The sequence below is a fragment of the Rhinoraja longicauda genome, chromosome 2 (assembly GCF_053455715.1).
Source record: "Rhinoraja longicauda isolate Sanriku21f chromosome 2, sRhiLon1.1, whole genome shotgun sequence".
In the NCBI taxonomy this organism is placed as follows: domain Eukaryota; kingdom Metazoa; phylum Chordata; class Chondrichthyes; order Rajiformes; family Arhynchobatidae; genus Rhinoraja; species Rhinoraja longicauda.
Genome location: NC_135954.1, coordinates 113,075,587 through 113,091,541, shown reverse-complemented (window position 1 = coordinate 113,091,541; position 15,955 = coordinate 113,075,587). Strand labels below are relative to the sequence as shown.

Below are 15,955 nucleotides of genomic sequence, written 5' to 3'. Positions count from 1 at the left end.
CCCCCTTATTCTTAAACTGTGGCCCCTGGTTCTGGACTCCCCCAACATTGGGAACATGTTTCCTGCCTCTAGCGTGTCCAACCCCTTAATAATCTTATACGTAAGATCCCCTCTCATCCTTCTAAATTCCAGTGTATACAAGCCTAGTCGCTCCAGTCTTTCAAGTTTGAAAATGCATACTTCCCAGATTCAGGGACAGTTTCTTCCCAACTGCTATCAGGCACCAGCTACAGAGCATCCTGACCTCCCATCTACCTCATTGGAGACCTTTGAAGAATCTTTAATCGGACCTGATCTTACACTAAACCTTTATCCTGCGTCTGTATACTGTGGACGGCTTGATTGTAATCATGCAGAGTCTTTCCGTGGACTGGGCAGCACACAACATAAAGCTTTTCATTGTACCTCGGTAAACGTGACATAAACGTGACATTAGGAGGCCATGATTGAATGGTGGGGTAGACTCGATGGGCAGAATGGCCTAATTCTACTCTTATAACTTGTGAAAACACTGGTGAAAACTAAACTAAACTAAATGAAACATTGCATTGGCAGTGGAAGGAATGAAGGTGGAAGGGTCGTAAGTGATGGGAGCAGAATTAGGCCCATCGGCCCATCAAGTCTACTCCGCCATTCAATCATGGCTAATCCATCTCTCCCTCCTAACCCCATTCTCTCCCCTTCTCCCCATAACCCCTGGCACCCGTACTAATCAAGCATCTATCTATCTCTGCCTTAAAAGGATCATTGCTTGGTCCTGGGTGGCGTTGAGTTTCTTGTGGGTTATTGGAGCTGCCCTCATCTGGCATGTGGTGGGAATCCCATCATGCTCCTGCCTCTTAAACGACGGGAAGTTTGTGCCTTGTAGATGGAGGGGTAGGTGGCAGTCTGATTTTGTTTCACTCCACATCCCAGCTTCTGCCGTCTTTCTGCGTCTCCTGATGGGTGGAAAGTGTTTGAGGTGTCGGGGTCACCCAGCCTCTGGCCCGCCCTTCCATATTTTATGCCCCATCCTTGTTCTCTCCTGCTCTCGCAGAGGGCTGTAAAGCGTGCGGCTGGAACCACTGCCTGCCTGACTGCCTGGTCAAAGAAAGCTGATGCCGCCCTGAATGACAGCTGCAGATGCATCGCTGGCTGCCTAAAACCAACTGAACTGGATAGCTTGCATGTCCTGGCCAGTGTTGTTCCACCAGGAATGTGCAGATCAGTTGCTGGTGGAACTGAACGTAGTGGGCAAGTTGGGGACGCCCGCCATCCCTGTCACTCCCACCACCCAGCCCCGAACCGCCTGAAGTGGAGGACGAGCTTCCTCCACACAGTCCAGCCACTGTCACAGTCTCCTCAAGCAACCAGACCAGCCTTGTGGGAAAAGAAACGCAGCGGAAACCACCACCATGAAAAGCTGCCAAACCCAAGGCCACAGGTGTGACTGGAAGACCTGGAAGTCCCTCAATAGGCTTCGTACAGGGATGGGCCGATGCTAGACCAACACGAGCAAATGGGGCTATGCAGATGCGGCAGACACAGAGGAACGGGTGACGTTTCGGGTCCAGATCCTTCAAGGGTCTCCTGAGATGCTGCCTGTCTCGCTGAGTCACTCCAGCTTTTTGTGTCTGTCCTACACGCTCTGATGAATCACCACTGAGATCGCATTAGGGGGCTTAGCCGTTCTTTGGCTTTAAAACAAAAACTGTTCTGCACTGTGCTCTGTCCTTTTCTGAAAAGAAAAATGGACGGGAAAGGTTTAGAGGTTCACGAGGTTAATCCCCGGGATGGCGGGACTGTCATGTGAGGAAAGATTGGAAAGACTAGGCTTGTATTCACTGGAGTTTAGAAGGATGACAGGGGAACTTATAGAGACGTATAAAATTATAAAAGGACTGGACAAGCTAGATGCAGGAAAAATGTTCCCAATGTTGGGGGAGTCCAGAACCAGGGGCCACAGTCTAAGAATAAAGGGGAGGCCATTTAAAACTGAGGTGAGAAAAAAACGTTTTCACCCAGAGAGTTGTGAATTTGTGGAATTCTCTGCCACAGAGGGCAGTGGAGGCCAATTCACTGGATAAATTTAAAAGAGAGTTAGATAGAGTTCTGGGGCCTAGCGGAATCAAGGGATATGGGGAGAAGGCAGGCACGGGTTACTGATTGTAGATGATCAGCCATGATTACAATGAATGGCGGTGCTGGCTCGAAGGGCTCCTCCTGCAATTATTTTCTGTGTTTTTATGGGACATGGGCCAAATGCAGGGAAATGGGACTAGCTTGCACGGGGCATCTTGGTCGGCATGGTTACAAGTTGGTCTGAAGGGCCTGTTTCCGTGCTGTGTGACTCTCATGGGGAAACCCTGACATGACCAAATATAATTGTCCGCCGTGCAACTTTTCCAAAAGGCTCTGGAGCAGAACTTGAACAAAAAAATCAAGGCTCTCGTTCAATACTGAGGGGGCCGACACTGTTGAATGTACTGCTTTTAAATCTGCTTGTCTGTTTGTACAATCGTTGTACCTTTTTGCCCTGTCAGGTGAATCTGACAGGGCAAAAATAATTTCATAATTTTTCACAGAGGAGACGAGGATTCTTCATATTTATCCCTCAGCCGACACCTAAAGACCCCATCAATCACGCAACTGTTTGTAGGAGCTCGCAGTATGTCTCTATTGTATGTCTGTCTGCGTGGCAGATGCAGTTTAATGTGAATAAGTGTGAGGTTATCCACTTTGGTGGTAAGAATAGGAAGGCAGAGTATTATCTGAATGGTGTCAAGTTAGGAAAAGGGGACGTACAACGAGATCTGGATGTCCTAGTGCATCAGTCACTGAAAGGAAGCATGCAGGTACAGAAGGCAGTGAAGAAAGCCAATGGAATGTTGGCCTTCATAACAAGAGGAGTTGCGTATAGGAGCAAAGAGGTCCTTCTGCAGTTGTACAGGGCCCTAGTGAGACCGCACCAGGAGTACTGTGTGCAGTTTTGGTCTCCAAATTTGAGGAAGGATATTCTTGCTATTGAGGGCATGCAGCGTAGGTTTACTAGGTTAATTCCCGGAATGGCGGGACTGTCATATGTTGAAAGACTGGAGCGACTAGTCTTGTATACACTGGAATTTAGAAGGATGAGAGGGGATCTTATCGAAACGTATAAGATTATTAAGGGGTTGGACACGTTAGAGGCAGGAAACATGTTCCTAATGTTGGGGGAGTCCAGAACCAGGGGCCACAGTTTAAGAATAAGGGGTAGGCCATTTAGTACGGAGATGAGGAAAAACATTTTCAGTCAGAGAGTTGTAAATCTGTGGAATTCTCTGCCTCAGAAGGCAGTGGAGGCCAATTCTCTGAATGCATTCAAGAGAGAACTAGATAGAGCTCTTAAGGATAGCGGAGTCAGGGGGTATGGGGAGAAGGCAGGAACGGGGTACTGATTGAGAATGATCAGCCATGATCACATTGAATGGCGGTGCTGGCTCGAAGGGCCGGATGGCCTCCTCCTGCACCTATTGTCTATTGTCTATTTGTTGCAGTTTGACAGAGACTCCATTTCAGGATGCTTTTATAAATGCAAGTCCATTTCTTGCAGGCAGCCCTTCCACCCTGGGTGACCACTAAACATTTGTGCTCTCCATAACATTCTGATTACTGCCTGTAATCTGCAGTGTTTAAGTCTTTACCGTTCATCTGTACGGAGTTTGTGCGTTCTCCCCGTGACCTGCGTGGGTCTTTTCCTGGCAGTTCCGGATTCCTCCCGCATTGCAAAGACGTACAGGCTTGTAGGGTAATTGGCTTTGGTAAAATTGTACACTGCCCCTAGTGGGTGTGGGATAGCGTTAGTGTGCGGGGATCGCTGGTCGACACGGACTCGGTGGGCCGGAGGACCTGTTTCTGCGCTGTATCTCTAAACTAAACTAAACTTTCATATCGAAGGTATCACAAAATGCTGGAGTAACTCAGCGGGTCAGGCAGCATTTCTGGAGAGAAGGAATGGGTGACGTTTCGGGTCGAGACCCTTCTTCACTATGATGTCAGGGGAGGGGGCGGGACAAAGATAGGATGTAGTTGGAGACAGGAAGACTGGTGGGAGAACTGGGAAGGGGGAGGGGAAACTTTCATATGTTCATTGATGAAACAAAAAAGGCAAAAAATGTTGGAATCACTGAGCGGGTCAGGCAGAATCTGTGGAAGGTAAACCAAGTAACACTTCTGCCCAGGACCCTTCTAACGATGGGTCACTACTTCAAATCATGAACTGTTTCTTTTTCCATGGATGCTCCCTGTCTTTGTTTCAGATTTTGAAATTTATTGATTGATTTTTATTGATTAAAGGTTGATTTATCACATGCAAAATAACTCGTCTGAATAGCTTGTCTACTTTTCTTTGTTTGTTTCTCTTCACCCCGCGATCTGATCTGCTCTCATTGACACATTTCACTGAGTTTCAGCAACACTGGCTCCTCTGAAGGCATGTTGGCCCTCATTGCGAGAGGATTTGAGTTTAGGAACAAGGAGGTCCTACTGCAGTTGTACTGGGCCCTGGTGAGACCACACCAGGAGTATTGTGTGCAGTTTTGGTCTCCTAATTTGAGGAAGGACATTCTTGCTATTGAGGGAGTGCAGTGTAGGTTCACCAGGTTAATTCCTGGGATGGCGGGACTGACATATGATGAAAGAATGGGTCGACTGGGCTTGTATTCACTGGAATTTAGAAGGATGAGAGGGGATCTTATAGAATTATATAAAATTCTCAAGGGATTGATCTGGCTTGAAGCAGGAAAAATGTTCCCGATGTTGGGGGAGTCCAGAAACAGGGGCCACAGTTTAAGAATAAGGGGTAGGCCATGTAGGTCTGAGATGAGGAAAAACTTTTTCACCCAGAGAGTTGTGAATCTGTGGAATTCTCAGCCACAGAAGGCAGTGGAGGCCAATTCTCTGGATGTTTTCAAGAGAGAGTTAGATAGAGCTCTTAGAGCTAATGGAATCAAGGGATATGGGGAGAAAGCAGGAATGGGGTACTGATTTTGGGACGATCAGCCACGATCATATTGAATGGTGGTGCTGGCTTGAAGGGCTGAACGGCCTACTCCTGCACCTATTTTCGATGGGCAAAATAACGTACTTGATATTCCACTTGGATGGATTACAACGCAACAGAGTAAACATCCAATTCTCAAATATTATGTAACTAACTAAACCCCCTCACCCCTGTCTCCCCCCCCCACTCCTTTCTCCCCCCTCTCTCTCTCCCATGCCCCACCTGGACTCTCACCTATTTCTCACCTCCCCCTCCCCTTCCATCTACATTCCTTCCTCTAGCTTCACAATTCGCAACTCATGAATCCTTCTGTTTTTTTCCCATCTCTGTCCACCTGTCAATAGTACCCCTCGCCTGTATCCACCCATCACTCGCCAGCCTTTGTCCTGCCCCCTCCTCTCTTCCCCTCCCCGGAACATTCAGTCTGAAGGAGGACCCCAACACCAAGCGTCATCTGTTATCCCTTTCCTCCTGGGATGCTGCCTGGCCCGCCAAGTTACTCCAGCACTTGGTGCTTTTTTTTTTGGAAACCGGCATCCACAGTTCCTCGTTTCTCACACTAATTTTTGCGCTGTTCCGTTTGTGTTTGCTTGCTCTCCGAACTCAACAATTCCGAGATAGGTCGCCAAATTGTGAGAGTGCAGCGTCGTTTTGGTGGTGGAAAAGTTGCTGTTTGCCCTTCGGTAAATCACCATGTGCCATGGCTGATATATTCATATATTTTTGCTTCCTTACATTCACCCCCTTGTACACATGGAGCAGCGGAAGTAAATGGTGATCGGGCTTGCCTTAAACTAGGCCACAGGAAGAGCGTGCAAATCCCCGCACGCACGTTTTCTGGAGGTCAGGGTTGAACCAGGCGCTGTGAGGCAGCAAATCTACCAACTGGGCCTCGCGCCTGACCTTCCTCCCATGGTGCAACACGGCAGCAGAGGGTCAAACAAGATGGCCGTCGCCGTCGAGCTGCCGCTGCAGGAGAGGTTTCAATAGACAATAGACAATAGATGCAGGAGTAGGCCATTCGGTCCTTCGAGCCAGCACCGCCATTCACTGTGATCATGGCTGATCATTCTCAATCAGTACCCCGTTCCTGCCTTCTCCCCATACCCCCTGACTCTGCTATCTTTAAGAGCTCTATCTACCTCTCTGTTGAAAGCATCCAGAGAATTGGCCTCCACTGCCTTCTGAGGCAGAGAATTCCACAGATTCACAACTCTCTGACTGAAAAAGCTTTTCTTCATCTCAGTTCTAAATGGCCTACCCGTTATTCTTAAACTGTGGCCCCTGGTTCTGGACTTCCCCAACATTGGGAACATGTTTCCTGCCTCTAACGTGTCCAACCCCTTAATAATCTTATATGTTTTGATATAATGAAATAATATTGAGCGGTGCATTCCCCCTGTTGTTAGAGCCCCCCCCTCACTCTCTGCCCAATACAGAGGATATATTGATGGTGTGATTGAGATTGGGTCCGTTTTCTTTTTTAAAAATCTTATATTTTGAAACATTTTTTGTACTTTGATTTCAAAGGTTGATATGTTGTTTGCATAATAGTCTGCCAACAGTACACTGACTAAGTTTGTGAAATCACTGTTTTTTCAGGTCTTACGACATGCAACTTGAAAGTGAGACAGAAAGCGCTACGACGTGGTAAGAGACAAATGGCAAAGAAAGATTCAGGCTCTTTCTTCATGCATTGTGATTTAAGCCGTCGGTAAAATTATATTGTACAGTTTTGTAAATTATGATTAGCATATTTTCTTCTTCCAGGAGCCAGCACTGCCATTCAATGTGATCATGGCTGATCATTCTCAATCAGTACCCCGTTCCTGCCTTCTCCCCATACACCCTTGACTCCGCTATCCTTAAGAGCTCTATTTAGCTCTCTCTTGAATGCATTCAGAGAATTGGCCTCCACTGCCTTCTGTGGCAGAGAATTCCACAGATTCACAACTCTCTGACTGAAAAAGTTTTTCCACATCTCAGTTCTAAATGGCCTACCACTTATTCTTAAACTGTGGCCCCTGGTTCTGGACTCCCCCAACATTGGGAACATGTTTCCTGCCTCTAATGTGTCCAACCCCTTAGTAATCTTATATGTTTCGATAAGATCCCCTTTCATCCTTCTAAATTCCAGTGTATACAAGCCTAGTCGCTCCAGTCTTTCAACATATGACAGTCCCGCCATTCCGGGAATTAACCTAGTAAACCTACGCTGCACACCCTCAATAGCAAGAATATTCGCAAATTCCACATGCACACAGTTCTCGAGGTCAGGATTGAGCCAGTGTCCCTGGCGCTGTGAGGCAGCAAATCTACCAACTGTGCCTCCGTGCTGTCCTCTTGGATAAGGGGAATGGAATAATATTGAGCAGAGGCAGGTAAATGGAGTTAAAATGTGGATCTATCACAATCTAGTTGAATGGAGAGCAAACTCAAGAGAGAAAGAAGACACAAGAGTGCTGGAGCCGCTCAGCAGATCAGGCAGCACCTCAGGCAAATATGGATAGGTGACCTTTGGGGTCAGGACCCTTCAGTCTGAAGGAGGGTCCTGACCCGAAATGTCGTCTATGCATTGTTCTCCAGAGATGATGCCTTAACTCGCTGAGGTACTCCGGTACTTTGCCTCTTCTTTTGTAAACCAGCACCTGCGGTTCCTTGTTTCTGGACTCAAGAGTGAAATGGTCCTGTCCTCGTTCCTCCATCACATGCAACCTCATGTGCACAATTCTGGGTCAATGTAGATCTTTTAGCTCAAGGATCAAACAGAAATTCAACTAACAAACCCTCTTATGTTCCCCGACCATTCAGTCCATAAAATAATAAATGTTTTTACAAGACGGCCTTATCTGAGATGGAATCTGAAGGATCAGGTTTATCACAAGTAAAATTTGTCTCGAGGCACAGATGAGTGTTGCAGATTATGATTAGGAAATGCGTCTGCAGCTTTTTGGGGTTAATAAAACCCATAGCTGTGTTCCTGAGGCTGGTTCTCTTGGTAACATGAACTCATGCCAGCCTGTGCCATGATATTTATACACAGGGCTTTGAGTAAACAGCAAGGAGAGGTTCTTGTATCTACTTCACCGGCTGCCTGCGGTGATCAGTGAGTGACGGTAAATGCATAAATCAACTGGGATTAAATACAGGCTTCAGCAACACACAAAAAGGACTGAGGCCACGAAGGCATTGTCACGGCAACGACACTGAATAGGCCCGATTGTGGGGAAGAGCTACGAAGGGTAGAGTCGCGGTCACACAGCGCAGAAGCAGTCTCTTCGGCCCGACTCGTCCCACGCCGTCCCCGGTGCCCATCTATGTTTAGTTTAGTTTAGACAATAGGTGCAGGAGTAGGCCATTCGGCCCTTCGAGCCAGCACCACCAGTTTAGTTTATTGTCAAGCGTGCCAAGGCACAGTGAAAAGCTTTTGTTCTGTGCTAACCAGTCAGCGGACTGACTATACATGATTGAAATCAAACCATCCACAGTGTACAGGTACATGATAAAGGCAATAGCATTTAGCGCAAGATAAAGTCCAGTAAAGTCAAATTGAAAACAGTCCAATGGTCTCCAGTGAAGTAGATAGTAGCTCAGGACTTAGTATCTCGAGATTTAGATGTTTTAGATTTAGAGATACAGCGCGGAAACAGGCCCTTCAGCCCACCGAGTCCGCGCCGCCCAGCGATCCCCGCACATTAACACTGTCCTACACACACTAGGGACATTTTTTACATTTACCCAGTCAATTAACCTACATACCTATACGTCTTTGGAGTGTGGGAGGAAACCGAAGATCTCGGAGAAAACCCACGCAGGACACGGGGAGAACGTACAAACTCCGTACAGACAGCACCTCTAGTCAGGATCGAACCTGAGTCTCCGGCGCTGCATTCGCTGTAAGGCAGCAACTCTACCGCTGCGCCACCGTGCCGAGATGTTGATATGTTGTCTACGCTAGTCCTAATTACCTGCGTTTGGCCAATATCTCTCTCGACCTTCCCTATCCATGTACATGTCCAGGTGCCCACCACCGCAACTTCATCTGGCAGCTCGTCCCATGGATTCACACAGCTTCTGTATGAAGTTGCCCCTCACGTCCCCTACAAATCTTTCCCTCAGAAGGCAGTGGAGGCCAATTCCCTGAATGCATTCAAGAGAGAGTTAGATAGAGCTCTTAAGGATAGTGGAGTCAGGGGGTATGGGGAGAAGGCTGGAACAGGGTACTGATTGAAAATGATCAGCCATGATCACATTGAATGGTGCTGCTGGCTCGAAGGGCTGAATGGCCTCCTCCTGCACCTATTGTCTATTGTCTATTTCCCCTCTGACCTGAATCTTCCAATGGAATAGTCGTAAGAATTCATTAGTACATTCGGAACTATTAGACTGAATAGCTTACTTTGTTGGAAAGAAAGACATGCTTGTGTATGTATATGGAACACTTTCTACACCATCGGGCCCTCAAAATATTTTTGCAACCAATGATGTGCTTTTGTCGTGTAGTTAATATTATAACAGAAAGCACAGAGGGTGGAACAGAGAACAGTACAGCACAGGAACAGGGCCTTCGGCCCGCAATGATTGTGCTGAACCTGATGCCGGGACACATTAGTATCTGCCCGCACATGACCCATATTCCTATAATTCCCAACATATCCATGTGCCCATCTGAAAGCCCCGTAAATGCCTCTATCATATCCTCCTCAACTTCCATCATCCCCGGCAGCACATTCTGGGCACCCACCACCTGAAAATAGGTGCAGGAGGAGGCCATTTGGCCCTTCGAGCCAGCACCGCCATTCATTGTAATCATGGCTGATCATCTACAATCAGTAACCCGTGCCTGCCTTCTCCCCATATCCCTTGATTCCGCTAGGCCCTAGAACTCTATCTAACTCTCTTTTAAATTTATCCAGTGAATTGGTCTCCACTGCCCTCTGTGGCAGAGAATTCCACAAATTCACAACTCTCTGGGCGAAAAAGTTTCTTCTCACCTCAGTTTTAAATGGCCTCCCCTTTATTCTTAGACTGTGTGGCCCCTGGTTCTGGAGCGCCTATGTTGTGGTTTGTCCTTTGTGCCGTTGGTAATGTTGTAAGCACTGGGATAGAGAGAACTGCCGGGCGACTTCCGTCGCCGAACGCAGCTGATCAAAATTATTTCCAAATTGCAACCGGACACCAGGCTGAGCGCCTCCTGAGCCAAGCGAAGTCCTGCGCTGAGCCATGAGTCCACCAGTCCTCCTGAGCCATGAGTCCACCAGGCCGAGCGCCTCCTGAGTCCTGCGCTTTAAATTGATGCAGTCCGGGAACGAGCAAGTAGTTAGCGTTGAGCGGCTTCCATTTGCTTTGCATTAATTGGAAAGGAAAAATGCCTTTGAAGTGACATTCTGCGTTCCAGACAACACTGTGCATCGCCTTCAACCAAGCAGAAACAAAATCAGCTGGACAACGGGCAGCTGCAAGGCTCGCAACAGGCATTTAATAGAATTTAAAATTACCACCCACCTCCCCATAAACTGATATGAAATATATAAAGACTCTGCCATTTGAAATACAACAAGTCTGCTATTTCTCTTCCTCGCAGGTAATTTCATGGTTTCCAGTCCACATATTAAATATTTTATTGCAAATTCAGGGCTGTGAATTGCTTGAAGAATATTTGCACACCGCTCCCCAACCCTCCACCCCCAATGTAAAACTGAACTTGTGAAGGAAGAGAAAGGAATGCTGGATGGAATACCTGGCTTCACTTCCCACAGCTGCATTGCAAAGGCATGCAGGTTTGCAGGTTCATTGGCCTCTGTAAATTGTCCCTAATGTGTCGGGAAGTAGAAATAGTGTGGACGGGTGACTGAGAGTCGGCGTGGACTCACTGTCATGGAGTCTTACAGCACGGCAACAGGCCCTTCGGCCCACATGTCCCATCTACGCCAATCTCACCTGCCTGCGTTTGGCCCATCTATCTATATACTAAAACTCTCGTTTGTTTGTTTGATTGTTCCTGAACTACAGCCAAAAAGGTACACGATAGCGCGACAATTTTAGGTGGGAGGGATGGGGGGAGTGGGGGAGGAGAGGGTGCTGCACCAATGCAGGAGAGGTTTGGGCCCAACGGGTCCACTTGGTCTACTATCTCTCTAAACCTGTCCATCCTAAAACTTTCTTAAACGTTGCAATGGCACCTGCCTCAACCTCCAGCCGCTCGTTCCATACACCCACTTTGTGTGAAAAAGTTACCCTTCAGGTTCTGATTAAATCTTTCCCCCCTCACTTTCAACCTATGTCCTCTGGTTTTTGATTCCCTTACTCTGGACAAGAGACTCTGTGCGTCTACCCAATCTATACCTCTCAGTATCCATGCTGCATTTCTAAACTAAACTAATTTCCAAACTAGTTTTCTACAGACTCGGCTCTACAGGCTCCTGTTGTTATATTTTGGGTACCATTTTGTGTCTTATTTTAATTGGTATCCTGATCATTCGAAAGTATCCAATGTGGATCTGATTATCTTTAAGAATTTCTGTTGGGATGGATGGTGTCACAAGTTGATAGACGGTAGCTATGCAAATAAATTCTCAATAGGAATGTTGCAAACTATTTTCTCTGATCACTAGTTTCTGATTAAGTAGGGTTATTAGAAACGAATGATCAGAGAAAGTAGTTTGTGGCATTCATGTTGAGAATGTTCTTATCTTTTATTTATGTAAAGTATTTATATAAAGTACAGTCTTTCCAGGTGAGACAGAGGTTCACCTGTACTTACTCCAACCTCATCTATTGCATCGGCTGCTCCAGATGACAGCTTATTTACATCGGCGAGACCAAACGCAGGCTCGGCGATCGCTTCGCTCAACACCTGCGCTCGGTCCGCGTTGGCCAATCTGATCTCCCGGTGGCTGAGCACTTCAACTCCCCCTCCCACTCCCAGTCTGACCTTTCTGTCATGGGCCTCCTCCAGTGCCATAGTGAGGCCCACCGGAAATTGGAGGAACAGCACCTCATATTTCACCTGGGCAGCTTGCAGCCCAGTGGTATGAACATTGACTTCTCCAACTTTAGATAGTTCCTCTGTCCCTCTCTTCCCCTCCCCCTTCCCAGATCTCCCACTGTCTTTCAGTCTCCACCTATATCCTTCCTTTGTCCCGTCCCCCGACATCAGTCTGAAGAAGGGTCTCGACCCGAAACATCACCCATTCCTTCTCTCCTGAGATGCTGCCTGACCTGCTGAGTTACTCCAGCATTTTGTGAATAAATACCTTCGATTTGTGCCAGCATCTGCAGTTATTTTCTTACATAAAGTACAGGAGCTCCTCAACTTACCATGGGGCTTCGTTCCGAGAAGCCCATCACCAACCGAAAATATTGTACGTCGAAATGCATTGTAATACGCGCGATCACGTGGCTCGCTACGGGTCACTGCCGTTTGCACCATCGCAAAGTCGAACCATCGCAAGTCGAAGCATTGTAGGCCAGGGAGCACCTGTATTTGGAGTGGAGGTGAGTAAGTCAGGCTATTGGACACTACGAACGGCAACTATTCAATCGTGTGGGAAAGAAAACTGCAGATGCTGGTTTAAAATCGAAGGTAGACACAAAATGCTGGAGTAACTCAGCGGGGTCAGGCAGCATCTCTGGAGAGAAGGAATGGGCGACGTTTCGGGTTGAGAACCGTCTTCAGACTGATCTTAATTGGGTCTGGGTTAAAACGTGGTCGTGGTCTGGGTTAAAATGTGGTCTGGGTTAAAACGTGGTCGTGGTCTGGGTTAAAATGTGGTCTGGGTTAAAACGTAGTCGTGGTCTGGGTTAAAATGTGGTCTGGGTTAAAACGTGGTCGTAGAGTTGGAGGGCAGGAGGAACAGTCTGAAGAAGGGTCTCGACCCAAAACGTCACACATTCCTTCTCTCCAGAGACGCTGAGTTACTCCAGCACTTTTGTGTCTACCAGCAACTATTTAATTGTTCCGTTTCGGGACATGACAATAAAAGACTCCTGACTCCTGACTAAATCTAATAGAAGTCCCATGTCAACGATAATTGATTCTGAATTATTTGGTTCCATTTCCATTTAGTAACTGGGAAGTGTCTTTGAGCGGTACACTTGCGAGAGTCCAGGCCCGACGTGCTCCAGAGATGTGGAAGGGAAGGGCAGCAAAGTGCAAGGAACCCTGGAGACAAAAACAATATCCATGGCAGATATTGAGAACAGAAAATGTAGGAGGCCCTTTAAGAGCATAAAAAGTGGAGAGGGATAGAAAAGAGGAAGATGTGTTTTCACTGGCAAAGTAGGTTAACGGAAATCCCAGATAGACACAAAATACTGGAGTAACTCAGCAGGTCAGGCAGCATCTCTTGAGAGAAGGAATGGGTGATGTTTCGGGTCGATACCGTTCTTCAGTTCCTTTAGAATGGAGATGAGGAGGAACTTCTTAAACCAGAAGGTGGTGAATCTGTGGAATTCATTGCCACAGATGCGGTGGAGGCCAAGACATTGGGTATTTTTAAAACAGAGATTGATCGGTTACTGATTAGTAAGTGCGCCAAAGGCTATGTGGAGAAGACAGGAAAATGGGGTTGAGAGGGGAAAAATAGATCAGCCGCGTTTGAATGGCGGGCAGACTCATAAGGTCATAGGTGACAGGAGCAGAATCAAGCCATTTGGCCCATCAAGTCTACTCCGCCATTCAATCTTGGCCGATCAATCTCCCCCTCCAGACCCCATTCTCCTGCCTACTCCCCATAACCTCCAATCATGAGGCCGAATGCCCTGAATCTTGCTCCAGGCTTTGCCTTATGGGATAGCATGATGGGCTGTGATGATAGTGGTCAACATAGAAAACAGAAACATAGAAAATAGGTGCAGGAGGAGGCCATTCGGCCCTTCCAGCCAGCGATGCTCTGAGCCAGATGTGCTGCGGGTATACTGCACTTGTTGAGCCCCACAACACGATATACAGTGTCCCCAGTGTGAGGACAGCTCTTTGCCACTCCAGCAACCGCGTGGCGGAACCTGCTGGTGTGTCCGTGGACTGATACACCTGCAAACGTAGGTTGGAGAGAGTGAGATCAGCAGACGTCAATGTTCTGGAACACCCTGCGCGAAGAAGGGGTGGAGGAAGCACATCTGGTCGATAATTCACAAAATGGAATTGGATAATTGGGTTTTCTCCGAGATCTTCGGTTTCCTCCCACACTCCAAAGACGTACAGGTATGTAGGTTAATTGGCTGGGTAAATGTAAAAATTGTCCCTAGTGGGTGTAGGATAGTGTTAATGTGCGGGGATCGCTGGGCGGCACGGACTTGGAGGGCCGAAAAGGCCTGTTTCCGGCTGTATATATATGATATGATATGATATGATAAATACTTGAGAAGGAATTGCAGGGAAAAAACACAGAGTGCTGGAGTAACTCAGCGGGTCAGGCAGCATCTCTGGAGAACGTGGATAGGTGACGTTTCACAGAGTGCTGGAGTAACTCAGCGGGTCAGGCAGCATCTGTGGAGAACATGGATGGGTGACGTTTCACAGAGTGCTGGAGTAACTCAGCGAGTCAGGCAGCATCTGTGGAGAACATGGATAGGTGACGTTTCACAGAGTGCTGGAGTAACTCAGCGGGTCAGGCAGCATCTGTGGAGAACATGGATGGGTGACGTTTCACAGAGTGCTGGAGTAACTCAGCGAGTCAGGCAGCATCTGTGGAGAACATGGATAGGTGACGTTTCACAGAGTGCTGGAGTTACTCAGCGGGTCAGGCAGCATCTGTGGAGAACATGGATAGGTGACCGCTTGCTGAATTACTCAGCACTTTGTGTCTTTTTGTTCATAAACCAGCATCTGCAGTTTCCTGTTTCTACAATGACGTACAGGGCCTTGTGGTAAAGAAGAGCTGATCGACGGGACTCTTCTCAAGAGTTGCTGTCGGATCGGTAGACAGAATGGTGTCCTTCTTTTTGACATGATACCATATATTGTACAATCAGGCTGCCATTTGATGTGGGTTAATTTGTCCCACCTGTCAGCATTTAGTCATTTGTGGTTTACGTTCTGCTTGCCCTGTTCAGCTTGAGTGGCTGGAATCAGCTTAGTGTGTTCCAAAAGCGCTTTGTTTAAGTTATAGACTTTGTTCACTGAACAATGCCCTGAAGCATGATCTTTCTAAACGTACCCTACTACACGAGATTATAAACTGGACACCCAGGAAGCAAGCATGTTGCTTAAATGCAGCTGTTTTTGTCTCTTTAATTTCAGCTGTCAGCCCAAACTACCCATGCCCGCTATAAATCCTGACCTTTGTTCATGATTTGTGTTCTTTCCTCTCAGCCGGCAATGAAATGAGGAGAGGATTGCACGGTGGCACAGCGCTAGAGTTGCTGCCCTACAGTGTTAGAGATCTAGGTTCCATCCTGACTACGGGTGCTGTCTGTACAGAATTTGTACCTTCTCCTCGTGCCCGCATGGGTTTTCTCCGGGTGCTCTGGTTGTCTCCCACACTCTAAAGACGTGCAGGTTTGTAGGTTAATTGGCTTTGGTAAAAATTAATTGTAAATTGTCCCTGGCGTGTAGGACAGTCGTAGCTAGGGTTGCCAACTGTACCATATTAGCCGAGACATCCCGTACATTGGGCTAAATTGGTTTGTTCCGTACAGGACCGCTCTTGTCCCGTATTAGGCCAAGGGGGCGTTGTAGGCCCGGAGGCTACTGTAGGCCCGGACAGTAGGCCCGGACAGTGTAGGCCCGGACAGTGTAGGCCCGGACAGTGTAGGCCAGGACAGTGTAGGCCTGGACAGTGTAGGCCCGGACACTGTAGGCCCGGGGGCCACTGTAGGCCCGGGGGCCACTATAGGCCCGGGGGCCACTATAGGCTCGGACAGTGTAGGCCTGGACAGTGGGGGCCCGGACAGTGGGGGCCCGGACAGTGTGGGCCCGGACAGTGTGGGCCC

At 47.8% G+C, this 15,955-nt stretch overlaps 1 protein-coding gene across 1 annotated transcript in view; it reads left to right on the top strand.

Annotated features, from left to right (window-relative positions):
* Nucleotides 1-15,955, top strand: part of arhgap39 (Rho GTPase activating protein 39) — a 418,854-nt gene that overhangs the window by 152,296 nt on the left and 250,603 nt on the right. The window contains 1 exon segment of the mRNA XM_078426200.1: nucleotides 6,623-6,670. Within this exon segment, the coding sequence (XP_078282326.1) occupies nucleotides 6,623-6,670 (48 nt within the window).